Genomic DNA, 14,672 nt, shown 5'->3' with positions numbered 1-14,672 from the left:
GAGATGAAAATGAATGAACAAATCCCTTGAATCATTAAAAGTGTACTGAATGAGGAAAAGAGAGGTCATAGGACAGAAGCAATATTTGGGAGATGTGAAGATGTGAAGGGTTTTGAAAAAGTGAAAAGAAATAGCCAGAGAGGTGAGAGGAAAATTAGTGAAGGATAACGTACTAGAAGTTAAGGGAAGGGAGATTTATTTTGTCAAAAGTTTTTCTCAAACATATTAGCACTTTGTAGAAATATAATGTTGTTACTAACAATTTTCACATGATTTACCAAACCATAAAGCCAAATCTAGATATTATTTAATGGCCAATACAGAACTCTTTCCTGCCAGATTCTTATCAGAAATCAGTATAAGAGAGATATTATAAAGCATAGCTGTATCCTGTTTTATAGCCTTTCTTTTGAAGATGTTGATAATAGTGGCATCATTGAAAGCCTGTGGAATTTCTCCAGTTCTTTTTTTTTTTTGCGGTACGCGGGCCTCTCACTGCTGCGGCCCCTCCCGTTGCGGAGCACAGGCTCCGGACGCGCAGGCTCAGCGGCCACGGCTCACGGGCCCAGCCTTTCCGCGGCATGTGGGATCTTCCCGGACCAGGGCACGAACTCGTGTCCCCTGCATTGGCAGGCGGACTCTCAACCACCGCGCCACCAGGGAAGCCCCTCCATTTTTTTTGAGACGAGTCTATCCATGGCTGGAAGAGACTAAGCACAAAAGAAAACTATTGTTTAGATTACAGGAAGTACTTACCGCTTTTTCTTCAAAATTGTATTTGAAGTTTTTGTTAGTCTTTATAATCATAAAAAGGATCTGTGATAGCTGTACCAGAGTCTGTTCTCACCACTGCCATCACTTATCACTACAAGACGTCAGCAAGGATGACAATTCTTTAAAGTTCTTTCCCTTCTTCTCGACTCTGAAAGAGAAGTGGCAACTTCTACAAATATGTGTTTAGATTCTTTGTGCACTATCCTAACGGCACTTTATTAATTCCTTAATCAATGTATTTTTTATTTATTCAATAATATTTACCAAGTATATACTGTTTCAAGTACTATGGTAGAGCTAGGGATGCAGATAAACAAAACAGAAATTGTTGTTGTGCACATGGAGAATGGTAAAACCTGTGACCAGAAGAAGGCTGCCAAGTCACAATGGCTTATGTTTCACCAACATTTATAATTGGTACCCTACGAGATATTACACAATTTTTATACATCTTCTAGATTTATAAGGAGTAGGCTAGGATAGTACATAACCCTCATAAACACTGTAAAGTCTTGGCAGTGGTGATGATGCCAAGTCACTAGCTCCCTATATCCCTTTAGCCTTGGTCTTTCCCCTCTGGTTTCTGGGGATAAGTTGAGTTAGATTGCATGAACTGAAATGTTACTCTTTGCATTTCAATGTACTATGCGCAAATCATCTTCCCTTACTAGGGGAGTGATGGAAATAGAGAGAGACCCTGACAAGTGTCCAAGGACAAGATTGGTTTCCTTGGGTCTAAAACTAAGGTAAAGAATTACTACTCAGGAAAACTGAGTATAACAAAAGCCAAAGAGGCAACCAAGCAAATCACAGACAGCCAGGACACTCCAGGGTATAAATTCTAGGCAAAGCAACTCCAAGTTTCAAATCTGAAATTCAAGTGTGGTAAGATTAGACTGAGAAAAGAGCAAGATGCGTTCAGGATGAAAACAGAACTACAGTTGTGTGAAAACAAGAGAATACTTAGAGCACACCTTTGGGAAGAGCTGATGCATGGTGAATGGAATTAAGGGAATGGCTTAAAGTATCAGGAATCCAGTGGGGAAAATTAAGATGTTGACCATGCATTTATGCTTCTTTATATTAGTGTCTTATTATCAATAGCTAGTGTTGGCAATATCACCCATTCATTCACTGGCTCTATAGGTATTGATTTGTGCAATGCATAGACATCTATTGATAATTCTGGTATGTAAATAAGGACATTGTACTCTGGTGGGGTTGGAGAAGGATCCCTGAATCTGGGTACATAGATTGTGCGGTGAACTCTAGGAACAAACATTCAATAGATGTAACTGGTGCTCTCGAGTTGAATGAGGTAGTGGTTTTGATATTGGTGATGTTTTGTCACACAGCTTCTTGTAGTTGTTGTCAGTCTTACAAAGTCTGCCATTTAACCATTTAAGAGAGAAAACATGCTTGCTTCTTTTTATATTTCTGAAATCTATTATTTCAAATCTAATGTGTTTCTTTCTTTAAACAATGACATACTCTAATACACACCATATTTAATGATTTATTTATCAAAAACATGTGTTTGGGGGGTAACATTTCTTAAAATTATGTCATTTCACAAAAATGGGAATTTACATGTAATATTTTAATATTGAAAATAAGTTAGACCCTTATAAATTTTGGTTTTACAAATTTTCACAATATTATACCTTTTCACTTGTGATTGGCTTCATTTTATACTGCCCAATGAGATTATTTAATTCTGATATAGTAGATTAATTTTCCCCATACTTTAATTTCTGTTTAATATCCCCCTTTATAATTCAAGTTATATTTTAAAAATTCTTAGATATGAATAAAGATTTTGTCCTCCCTATATTTCAGTAGTTTTTTATGGACACATTTAGGCCTAGATTATATTCATTGTAAGAATTAAAAATAAGAGAAATAGAAGGGAACATTAAAATTTAATATTATGTTAGTGTTTGGAGTCAGATAAAGATATCAAGTTGAGCAAAGAAAATGATTATAAAATCAGATTTTAGGAACATGAATTTGAAGACAACTGCTGCTTTTGTGAGCTTACCTCTGTATACCTACAATAGCATATCAGCCAACTATCATCTCAGAAATATAACTCTCCTCTGTCTACAAATTGTGATCAGCCAGAGAAATGACTTAATCATCTATATTCTAAACACTGCAGATTTCAGTTAGCAAAGTCATAGTTACCTGGAGGGCAACAATGCAGCAACTGATATACTCAGACAAGGGAACCCAAAGGATAAAAAAATTTTAACATAGATATTATATATGAAATCCCTCCTCCTAAAATTCACATAGGCCCATTCTTCCTCTGCAGTATCTCTAATAATCAGGAACCTCCTGCCCGATGATTCTCTACTTTCAAATAAATAAAAATTCCATTATTTCAGAAAGGAGTCTTCTTTTCAAATCCCATTCACTTGGGAATATTCTTTTATCCATGATTATGTCTCTGTATTTTTAATCTGTCACTTTTAGTCAAATAGAATGTTTTCTCTGAAATATTAAAAAATAAAAGTAATTTAGTTTGTTTTTACAGCCACTTAACTCTTAGTTTGAGAATCATAAAGTTTTTTCCTGAGGTTTATTAGGTGGGTTATGTATAGTGTATATAGTATACCTCCCTTAGAAATCTTAAAAGTATGGAAACTGAAATATAGCAATGGTTTAATATATCTCCATACTTTTATCAATCCATCTAGCTTGAAACTTTGAGAATGAGTGTGAGATTTCCCCAAAAGAAAAGTAGCATTTAGTTAGGTTAAGTGTCAAGTTGCTAGCTTACACTGTATAAAAGTCAATATGTAGCAAGTCATATTAGTGAATTTCATCTACACTGCTAGGAGGTTGTTGAACTCAATTACAGAAATGTGCAGAGCTTGATTTGATGTGTGAGGAGGTTAGGAGACCACAATCAATTAAAAAGAACACATGTATATCCTGTTGTGGGGAAACAGTTGTTACAGTATCCCTTGTTCAGTTTCTGCTTTTTTCTCTGACTTTACCTCTGAATATAAGAGAACAAAAGGTTTAATAATTCCCCAGTTACATTTGGAATTATTTTGTCAGCAATATCTAATAGGAAGACACACCATCTTTGTTTTACTTGAATGAAGCCTCAAGCAGCTACAATTAAACACACTGTACTTTTTTCTTCACGTAGCGAAACCATTTGAAAATGGACAATATTTGGACATTTATGGAATTACACGGGACCAGGCTGGAGAATATGAATGCAGTGCAGAAAATGATGTGTCATTTCCAGATGTGAAAAAAGTGAAAATTGTCGTAAACTGTAAGTCCCATAACCTTTTATCAATATAATTTCAAAGAAAAGATAAAACACCTGAAAAATACTGTCTGAAACATATGTTGCAATTTTTTAAGAGGTGGTCTATTGATAAACACTGCCTATTGGCAGTGAAAATGTTTACATGTTAGAATATTGATCAAATTGTTCATGTAACATCAATTGCCCCAAGTAATTCCACAATAATTCAGTTTAATGTTTAGATGGCAGTGTTTCCATTATCATCCTAGTCCCTGGCATTCTAAACTGTGGTATCCTTATCTCTAAAGCATCCTATACTCATGGTGTTATCTTCATTCTCATGGGTTTCACCTGGAGTGTATTCTGACTAAATTTAAGTGTGGAATTCCCAATCAAATTTGATGGACATGAAGTGTGCTATTCTACTTAAAGAGAAAAGCTGTTATTGTGATACTCCTATTATGTGGGTATTTAATTCTATTTAGTTTGGACAACATTGAGAAAATGAAGAAGTAATTTTCCCATGAACGTCATTAGTAGGAAATTAGAATATTAAGAGATACCTGCAGAACCATCAGTGTCATTATGTTATACCTTTTCTCTAAATATATTTCAAAACAGTGATGAAAGTCATTTTTTCATTTATCTTATTTCATACCTTATGATCTCAACAGCAATGACTGCGATAGTCTTTACTTTTCAAAAACAATCCCTTTTAGTCTTTCTCTCAAAAATTTTCACATGGTTTAACTTATTCAAATAAAATATTTTGGGGGTAATAGTATTTTACCAAAAGTGGTTTCAAACTATAGCTTCCAATGTGTTTTCCTCCCATTTATACATCTTTCTATATATGGCCATTGCTAATAATGAGTACATTGTATTGTACCATAGATCAGAAGGAAAATTTTCCAAATATATCCCCAAATGCTAAAACTAAGCAGTTTTTTCATATTAATATTAATCTCAGTTTCATGGTTCAAAAAATGACTATCAAAACACTCTAGGCGGGCTTCCATAGTGGCGCAGTGGGTGAGAGTCCACCTGCCGATGCAGGGGACACGGGTTCGTGCCCCAGTCCGGGCAGTTCCCACATGCCGCGGAGTGGCTGGGCCCATGAGCCATGGCCGCTGAGCCTGCACGTCCAGAGCCTGTGCTCTGCAACAGGAGAGGCCACAACAGGCAGAGGCCCGCGTACTGCCAAAAAAAACAACAACAACAACAAAAAAAACACTCTAGACAGTTGAGTGTCTGCCAGGGCAAATCATTGCAACCAACTAACATTTGTCAGTGACTAAGATATACATTTGGAGTTGACTCTGAGCAAATGTGCATAATGCCAGAAGGAGGCAGTTTCTGTAGCAGAGTTTCTCATATAATATTCTGAGACAAACTTCCACAGAGCACCCAAGAAGCTTACTAGAAATGGAAATTTTCTGTGCCCCACCAGCCCTACTGAATCAAAATCCTTGAGGTATACGGCCTGGAATTATGCATTTATGATAAGTCCTCATTGAATCTCAGGACTCCTTTTGCAGAGGGTTACTGTTCATCCCTCTGGAACTCTCTGAAATTAGAGTTAATAAGCAAATAAAAATCCCTGATTATTTTATAACTAACCATGCTTATCTGAATATGAGTCTACAGATTTTATTGTTGGAGGGTTGGGAAAAGAGGTGAGAAATAGGAGTACAAGGGAAGTAATATTTTTAGCAGTGAGCACTAAGAAAAGAAAAGGTAGAGTCAATCTGTCAAACAAGCAAGGCACCCAGCCTGGCAATGCAGCCTACTTTCAAGCCCCCAGAAACAACATATCTCTAAACTTATGTCTCCAATGGGGATACAATTGAACACAAGCTGCCATATGGATTTTCATGGGCCTATTCTCCATGTATAATCCTCACTATTTTTTGCATTCACACTTTCTTTTCTATCTTTTTATCTCTCTGACTTTAGTTCATTGTCACTTATTATGTAATCCGATTCTCTTTTTTTTCCTGGACAAGTGGGTACTTTAGACTGATAAAGGTCAAGTAAGGATGCAGATATTTGGAGAGAAATTGAATTGAAAGAAAGACACACCAACCAATGAGTCATCATCTAAAGCATTTGTGTGGAGAAAAGAATCCATATATAAAGCAGAAGGACAGAAATTAAGGAAACAGATGTTGAGAACTATGAAGGATCTGCCACAATTTCATGGTTGCTGGCAGAAGACAGAGACAAGGGGCAGTTTATTACTCATAGTGATAGCAGTAGCCAGAGTATTGTCTTACATCCGTTCCCCAAGCCCTAATTACTACAGGGTGATATGATGAGGGCTAGCTGATGCCTATACACACAGTGGGTTTGTGTCATAGCTGAGGCTCCCTGAGCTTAGAAACTCGATTTTTTTTTTTGTATAATGGCAGCAAGCAAACCTGCCCTTTGCCACAGAGGGAGAAATTATCTTTATTATACTGGACTGTAAACAAACCTGCCCTTTGCTCCATGGAGAGAACTACCTCTTCTATCTTCCAAGACTGTTCTCTATACAAACTTCCTTGAAAAGATTGTCAGGAACAAAAGCTGTCAGTGCCTCTGCTCACAAGATGTGCAGAAACACAAGAGACCCGTGGAGAATTGTCTTCCAACACAAAATGGAAGCAGGAAAGTTTGAAGCAGAGCCTAGAAACATTCCATCAGTTGAAAAGGGTGCTTCAGTGGCTTTTGCAGGGTTTTAGACACCTAAAAATCGGTAGAAAAGAAAACGTTGTTAACCAACTTTAACTTAAGAAGGAAAACCGGAAGGAAAAAGGGGAAAGTGAAAAAAAAAAAAGGTTAAGGATGTGTTTATTATAGTCATAATACAGACTATGTTTATTAAGAACTAATTTCAGTTAAAGTACAATCATAAGTGGAAATGTTGGTGCCAACACAGTATTAAAAATATTAAGAAAATGGACTCAACAGGATTTTTTAAATGGTTTTAAACATTCAATGTTGTTTTCTGCTGCTTCTCAAATTATACCTTTGATAGCTCACATTTTCTTAAATGTGCCATGAAGAATTGTATTGAATACTGATTGATCAATTAAATTTACATCTCTTGAATCAATATTTTATGTAAGTTTGTTCAGACTTCTGGTCAAGATCTAAAATTTGCCTTAGTTTGGAATAATTTTATCACACGTATACCAGTGATAGTTAAGTAGCGTAGGTGTGTGAGTGTAAGTGTGTATGTTCCTGGTTATGAGGAAATTTGGAAAGTATTAATTTTGTGATTTTACCCCTTTAGAAGCACTATCCATGGATTTTACTGAACTGATTTCCCAAAGGAAATTAGCCAAAACCTACTGAACAAACTTTAGTTTGTCAAAACCCAAACTTGAGCACAGTGCTCTATAACAAACACAAACTTCACGTCCCAGGATAACCTGAAGGTTCCCTGAAGATAGAGTTATGTCAGGTTCAAGACAGCCCTTCTTTTCATGGTTATTAATCAATATTGATGGTGCATGTAAAATTGCAGTAGCTTTGTGAGTTATAATTTGAAGAGAAACTTTGTCCCTGTTCCCAAATGGGGTTCAAGATGAAATGTAATAAATTTTCATAAGCTCTGGTTGACTCAGTTATTCAATAAGTCAATTTGAGGAAGAGATTTAGGTTCCCTGTAAGTTAGAAATGTTTCATGTTTTAGTATTCATCTAATACCTTTGCCACATTCACTATATGTATATATCTCATACATATAATAAATATCATATTTTGCCACACACTTTGTACTTATAGCACTTTCATGTGGATTTCTATTTAATTTAATTAAACAGCACTTTAGTGAAATGATTGGCATATTTGACTTATTTTGTATAGATTGGACTAGGTTGATTGAATAAATAAGTTCATTTTGAGTTATTTACAGAAAGCCTTACTATAGATAGTAAGATTTTATACAAAAGCTTGTTTCTGAGTAGGGAGATTTTGTAGGTGATTATTCTCCTTGTTTTTCTCTGTATTTTCTCTTATTCATTTGTATATGAATATAATATATTCATGAATTTATGATATAATATAGTTATAACAAACATATGAATATGTACATTTCTTTATATGTTTGCATATATATGTATAGACACACACCTGCACACAATTGGACAAGAAATATATTACATACTTACATATATATTACACATTTTTACATATGTATGTATATATATACTTACATATATATTACATATGTAAGTATGTATATATATTTCTTATCAAATTGAAAAACAAACTAAAAAATGAAAAGGAATCATGACAGTTATCATAAACAGACCTTGAGAAATTAATACACATACACACACATAACACGAGAGAAAAAAATTTGAACCAGTTGGTTAGCTAAGCCAGAGGGAGCTAGTGGATTGGAGTTGGATAGATTCTCTGTCTTATTTGCATTTGTATTCCATCCCTGGAAGCAGCCTAGAGGATATTAGTCCCATAATTTGTATTGTTAATTAAAAAGTGGAAGAATGAATGTCCAGAAAGTCCATGGGTTCAATTAAACTGGGAAAAACAGGAAAAGAGAGACCAGGGTCTAAATAATCAGTAAAGTTGATTCACGGAAGCCAAATCTAGAATCTGGAAAATGTAGATGGTATCATAGACTAATCAAATAACAAAGATCTCTATAGGGAAGCAGAATCCCAGATTTAGAAATCAGGAAAGCCTGCAAGACCTCACGCTTCAAAATGAATATTGCTGGTAAAAGGGGCAGGATTCTCTGATCTTGTGACAGGTTGTATTTTCTCCATTCTATTTATATGTACTTTTTCAGTTAAGAGGAACTCTTTTAGAAATACGGACCTTATAGTCAGGTGTAACTTATTTGAACTCTTGTTCTATAATTTACTGGACTTTGAGACCTTGGGAAACCACTTTACCTCTCTGAGTCTCGATTTCCAATTCTGTAAATTTGGGGCAATAATAGATAATTTTCAGGGTTTGGGTAAGGATTAAATGAGATAATATACACATAGCACCTATCACAGTGACTGGCCCACCGTTGGCAATTGAAAAAATATACATCTCTCTCTGCACATATTTACTCTAGAATGTAAGCTCTATGTCTTAAGGGGTTTTCCTTTCCTTTGCACAATGATGTGTTCCCCTCACACAGAGTGGCACCAGGTTTATAGGAGGCACTCAAAAAATAGTTATCAGATGAATTATTTAAAAGATTAGCATTCACCAAGTGCATTACTCTACTAGGCAAAACAGGAAAGAGATAATTAGGTTTGTTCCACAATTATATATTTTTTTCTCCCAGAACAATAAGTGAATGGTATGTTGACTAACTTATTTCTGATACCATTTTTTTAACCAAAATTTTCAGGTGGATTCAATAAAAATAACCTGCCATTTATATAGTGCTTTCACCCAGAAGGAGAAAGCATTAATTCCGTTTTTTTTACAGATAAGAAAATTGAAGTTTGATGAGATTAAAATACTTCATAACACCCCTGATTTTCAAGGGTGAAAAGACATGAACAAAGGAAAGTATTAATAACCAGAAAAAATATAGAGTCAACTAGATTAAGGTAAAAAGAGGTCTAGATATTATTTCAGTTTTCGCTCATGTCAGTAAGATCATTCATTGTATTTGGTATCAGAAATTATTTTGCACACACAATTTCCAGTAAAATAGAATTGAGTAATTCTTCCTATGGTCAAACAGTAAAGATATTTCTGAGTGCACTGTGAACTAAGATTTTATCCAGTAAATCACAAGCACATATTTGTACATTACTTTGCATCTGATACATATTCATTTATGCAAATTTGCACTTTATCTTCCAATATAACTAGCTCCAAACATGTGGAATAGAATGTACCAATTAGTATAACTTATTACAATTGTATCAAAGCCTGAAATGAGGGGCCATCAGGGAGAGGTAAGAGGAGGAAGAAGATTCTAGCGAAGGGACCAGTTTTCTTAGGCTATTCATAAAGTTTTCTCCAAAACGTTGGGCAAGTTAGGCAGACACATCAGACTTAAGACTAGAAGAAATTGCAGATGACAAATAGATATCACCTTAAAAAAAGAGAAAAGCTCAGCATTCGGGGTTGGAATTGTACAAAGATACTACCATAGGACCAGAAGAAAAATGAGAGTTATTTGAATTCACAATTATCACCTAAGTTTTCACTTCTGGTTCCATTTTGTGCCCCTACCTTTATTTTCCATTTTCCTCATCTTTTTATACTGCTTATAATATAAGCTACTCTCCTGTTTTTAAATTTCTTGATAAGCTAATTAACACTTACCTGGAACAACTCAGGACATTAAAAACCACATATTGTTTTTCTTCTAAATGAAGTACTAGTTCATATGTGATAATGAAGATTTACTTCAGTATATCTACATTTATATATGTATTTATTTACCTATTTACTTATTGCTTACTATGATACTATTGAGGTCTTAGGGCCAGGGATATCAGTCTTCAAGGAGTTCAACATCTAAGAGAAGAGAAAGACAAAAGAGGAAAACATAGGCAGAACACTCTATGACATAAATCACAGCAAGATCCTTTTAGACTCACCTCCTAGAGTAATGGAAATAAAAACAAAAATAAATAAATGGGACTTAATGAAACTTAAAAGCTTTTGCACAGCTAAGGAAACCATAAACAAGATGAAAATACAACCCTCAGAATGGGAGAAAATATTTGCAAACGAATCAATGGACAAAGGATTAATCTCCAAAATATATAAACAGTTCATGCAGCTCAATATTAAAGAAACAAACAACACAATCCAAAAATGGGCAGAAGATCTAAATAGACATTTCTTCAAAGAAGACATACAGATGGGCAAGAAGAACATGAAAACTGCTCAACATCACTAATTATTAGAGAAATGCAAATCAAAACTACAATGAGGTATCACCTCACACCAGTTAGAATGGGCATCATCAGAAAATCTACAAACAACAAATGCTGGACAGGGTGTGGAGAACCCTCTTGCACTGTTGGTGGGAATGTAAATTGATACAACCACTATGGAGAACAGTATGGAAGTTCCTTATAAAACTGAAAATAGAATTACCATATGATCCAGCAATCTCACTACTGGGCATATACCCAGAGAAAACCATAATTCAAAAAGACACATGCACCCCAATGTTCATTACAGTGCTATTTACAATAGCCAGGTCATGGAAGCAATCTAAATGCCCATCGAGAGACAAATGGATAAAGAAGATGTGGTACATATATATATAATGGAATATTACTCAGCCATAAAAAGGAACAAAATTGAGTCATTTGTTGAGACGTGGATGGATCTAGAGACTGTCATACAGAGTGAAGTAAGTCAGAAAGAGAAAAACAAGTATCGTATATTAACACATGTATGTGGAACCTAGAAAAATGGTACAGATGAACCGGTTTACAGGGCAGAAGTTGAGACACAGATGTAGAGAACAAACGTATGGACACCAAGGGGGGAAAGCCTCGGGGGGCTTGGGATGGTGGTGTGATGTATTGGACAATTGGGATTGACATGTATACACTGATGTGTATAAAATTGATGACTAATAAGAACCTGCTGCATAAAAAGAAAATAAAAATAAAATTCAAAAATTCAAAAAAAAAAAAAAGAACCATGAAGTTGTAGTAAAGTGTGGCAAGTACTTTGATAAACCAATCATAAGGTGCTATGCAAGGCTATCATAAAGACACCTTGGGGTATCAGTGAAAGCTTCCAAGAGGCCTTGGCCCTGATGGTGTCTGAAGGATAAAATTGAATTTGATAGATACTAAAAAAAAAAAAAAACAGGAAATAAAGGAGTGAGGGCTCCGTGGCAATAGCAGCAGCATTTGCTTAACCCCATAGGAATTAGGGGACAAGGCTGGATCTGTCAGGCTGCGGTGAGCTGAAGGAGACCAAAAAGGGAAACAGAAAGGAGGATGGGTAGTGTAGAGGAAGGCAGGGCCAGATTCAATGGGAGTTCATGAGTTTTCATAGGCAGACATAGATCCAGTGCTTCACAATCAAAGAAGAATAACTTTGAGATGATAAAACTATTCAGAGACACATCTGAATATTAAAGAAATGTATTTAAATATTTTTCTTCCCTACATCCATGGATTGTACTTGGAAGGTTTCTGTTTTGTCATTGCAAGGGTAAAGGAAAAAATTAAAATGACACTATTGAAAACAACTACAGCTAAGAGAGACATGAGGAACTAAGAAATTTGAAGGAAAATCCTTATGGATATTGAGCACTGAATATTAGAAATGTATGGATAATCACCCAGAAAACATTTTTAAATAAAACATTTCTACTCAATAGACCGACATAAATATCTACAAATTAAACCTTTTCTTTTCACCTTAGAACTTTCATGATATAAAAAGTTCAGATTTAATTCTATGGTTTATATAATTCCTTAGTTGAAGCTAAACTCTGTTATTAAACATGCAGTTAAGGAATACATGATTTCTTCTATTGAGGGAAACATAATTGGTCCTTTGTTTTAAATCTAAGACTTACACTTCAGTTAATGACTAGGGTGCCAAGGCTATTTTTACTTAATCTGTTACCCAATTTAACTTAAATGTATTCTCTCATACTTTTATCAGAGGTTTTGAGAGGAGTTTTAGTGTTAAGGGTGGGTGAGTGATCTTTGACCCTTTTGTTCATAGAAAGTCAAAATGTATCTGCAGTAACCAAATGTGCATATTTTTATTATTTCTATTTTTTTCTAAAAGTGAAAGATGAAACAATTTTCTTGCTTTAGTACATGAGCATGAGCAAGACTTTTTGCTAGAGGACAGTCTGTGTTTGTTTTGTTTGTCTTGTTCTTCCTAGGTTGGCACTTATTGCTTCAAAAAAAAAAAAAGATATTTTTCAAGTAATACATATAATAGAGATTGCCCATCAATTAGCAGTAAGAAAGCAATTTCTAAAAGTGAAAATGCTTTAGGTTGAAAATAATTCCACGCCAAACCGAAGAAAAGTGGTAAAGTCAGGAAAGAAATAACAAATATATTTGTCACACACTTTTGTGTGTGCTTTTGCTTCTGTGATGGTGTTCTCATTTAGATCCATGCTCTAGTAAGCTGCCCAAGGGTCAAACTCTGAAAACTTCAAGGTGCCTCCTTCTGAATATATTCTTCAAACTGATCTTGGAATTTGAAACAAACATACAGCTTATAAACCCATATTTATTTAAGTCCAACTTTATTGGCAAATTTCCTCAGTGAGCATGTATATCAAGCAAGATAATTTATGGAATTGAATTATTTTTTAATGGAACACTTGAGAGCAACACAGAATTAATCTTCTTGGGTCTTTTCCACATCATCATGATTGAACTTCACAAGAATTGTCAAGTATTCTCATGTCTGCTCTTGCACATATGTGTGTGTTTTGTGTAAGTGTATGTGTGTGTTTGAAGGGAGTGAAGATTAGGGGAAATATATGGTAGAAATAGTATAAACAAAGGCAATATGTAGAAGAGTTAGGGTAGGTAAATTTGGAAAAAGGGGTCAAACTGTTGGGAAACTTCCTTTGTACTTTAGAGCTTGCTTCCCCCATCTCCCCTCTTTCCTTCCTTCATTTTTGTATGCATTTTCTCTTTCTTTCTCACCATCAGTAGCCCATTGCTACATTTTTCTCATTATCTTTTTCTCTGTTTGTTTCTTCCCTTTCCTTTCCTCTTATTTCTACCCAGATGTATAAAAATACTAAACCAAAATTTTAAAAAAACATTTATATAATGGGAATTAGCAATGAATTTCCTTGCCATCTTGGAAATATTAAAATATACAGATTCCTGAATAACCACTCCCCAAATATACTGAATTATTCAGTCTTTATTATATTTACTTATAAATAAATGAATAAATATTTGAAAATTTACTAGGTGATTATAGTAAACATGTATGTTTAGAGATTACAGCATAATGAGTGTAAGACAGAAAGGCTGAAGATCTGAATTCTATTTTTTAATTAATTAATTAATTTATTTATTTATTTTTTTGCGGTACGCGGGCCTCTCACTTTTGTGGCCTCTCCCGTTGCGGAGCAACAGGCTCCGGACGCGCAGGCTCAGTGGCCATGGCTCACGGGTGCAGACGCTCTGTGGCATGTGGGATTTTCCGGGACCGGGGCACGAACCCATGTTCCCTGCATCGGCAGGCGGACTCTCAACCACTGCACCACCAGGGAAGCCCTTTAATTTATTTGATTTATTTTTGGCTGCGCGTGGGCTTTCTCTAGTTGCGTCAAGCGGGGGCTACTCTTTGTTGCAGTGCGTGGGCTTCTCATTGCGGTGGCTTCTCTTGTTGCGGAGCACAGGGTCTAGGCACGCGAGCTTCGGTAGTTGTGGCTCACGGGCTCTAGAGCGCAGGCTCAGTAGTTGTGGTGCACGGGCTTAGTTGCTCCATGGCATGTGGAATCTTCCCGGACCGGGGCTTGAACCTGTGTCCCTCGCCTTTGTGGGCGGATTCTTAACCCTGCGCCACCAGGGAAGCCCCTGAATTCTATTTTTAATTTAGTTACTTAACCTATTATACAACATTGGACAAAGTAGTTAAACTTCTTAGTATTAATTGCCTCATTTGTAAAATGAGATAATCATGTCTATGGTAT

The 14,672-nt window shown here is 35.5% G+C and overlaps 1 protein-coding gene across 2 annotated transcripts in view; it reads left to right on the top strand.

Annotated features, from left to right (window-relative positions):
- NEGR1 (neuronal growth regulator 1) overlaps positions 1-14,672 on the top strand; it is a 909,782-nt gene that overhangs the window by 610,990 nt on the left and 284,120 nt on the right. For both annotated transcript variants that reach the window (XM_067726571.1, XM_067726572.1), the window contains exon 4: positions 3,938-4,069. In XM_067726571.1, the coding sequence (XP_067582672.1) occupies positions 3,938-4,069 (132 nt within the window). The remainder of the gene's footprint in view (positions 1-3,937; positions 4,070-14,672) is intronic.

Source organism: Pseudorca crassidens, chromosome 2, assembly GCF_039906515.1.
Source record: "Pseudorca crassidens isolate mPseCra1 chromosome 2, mPseCra1.hap1, whole genome shotgun sequence".
Classification (NCBI taxonomy): Eukaryota; Metazoa; Chordata; class Mammalia; order Artiodactyla; family Delphinidae; genus Pseudorca; species Pseudorca crassidens.
Note: the sequence above shows the minus strand (reverse complement) of the source record. Positions and strands in the feature narration are given on the sequence as shown.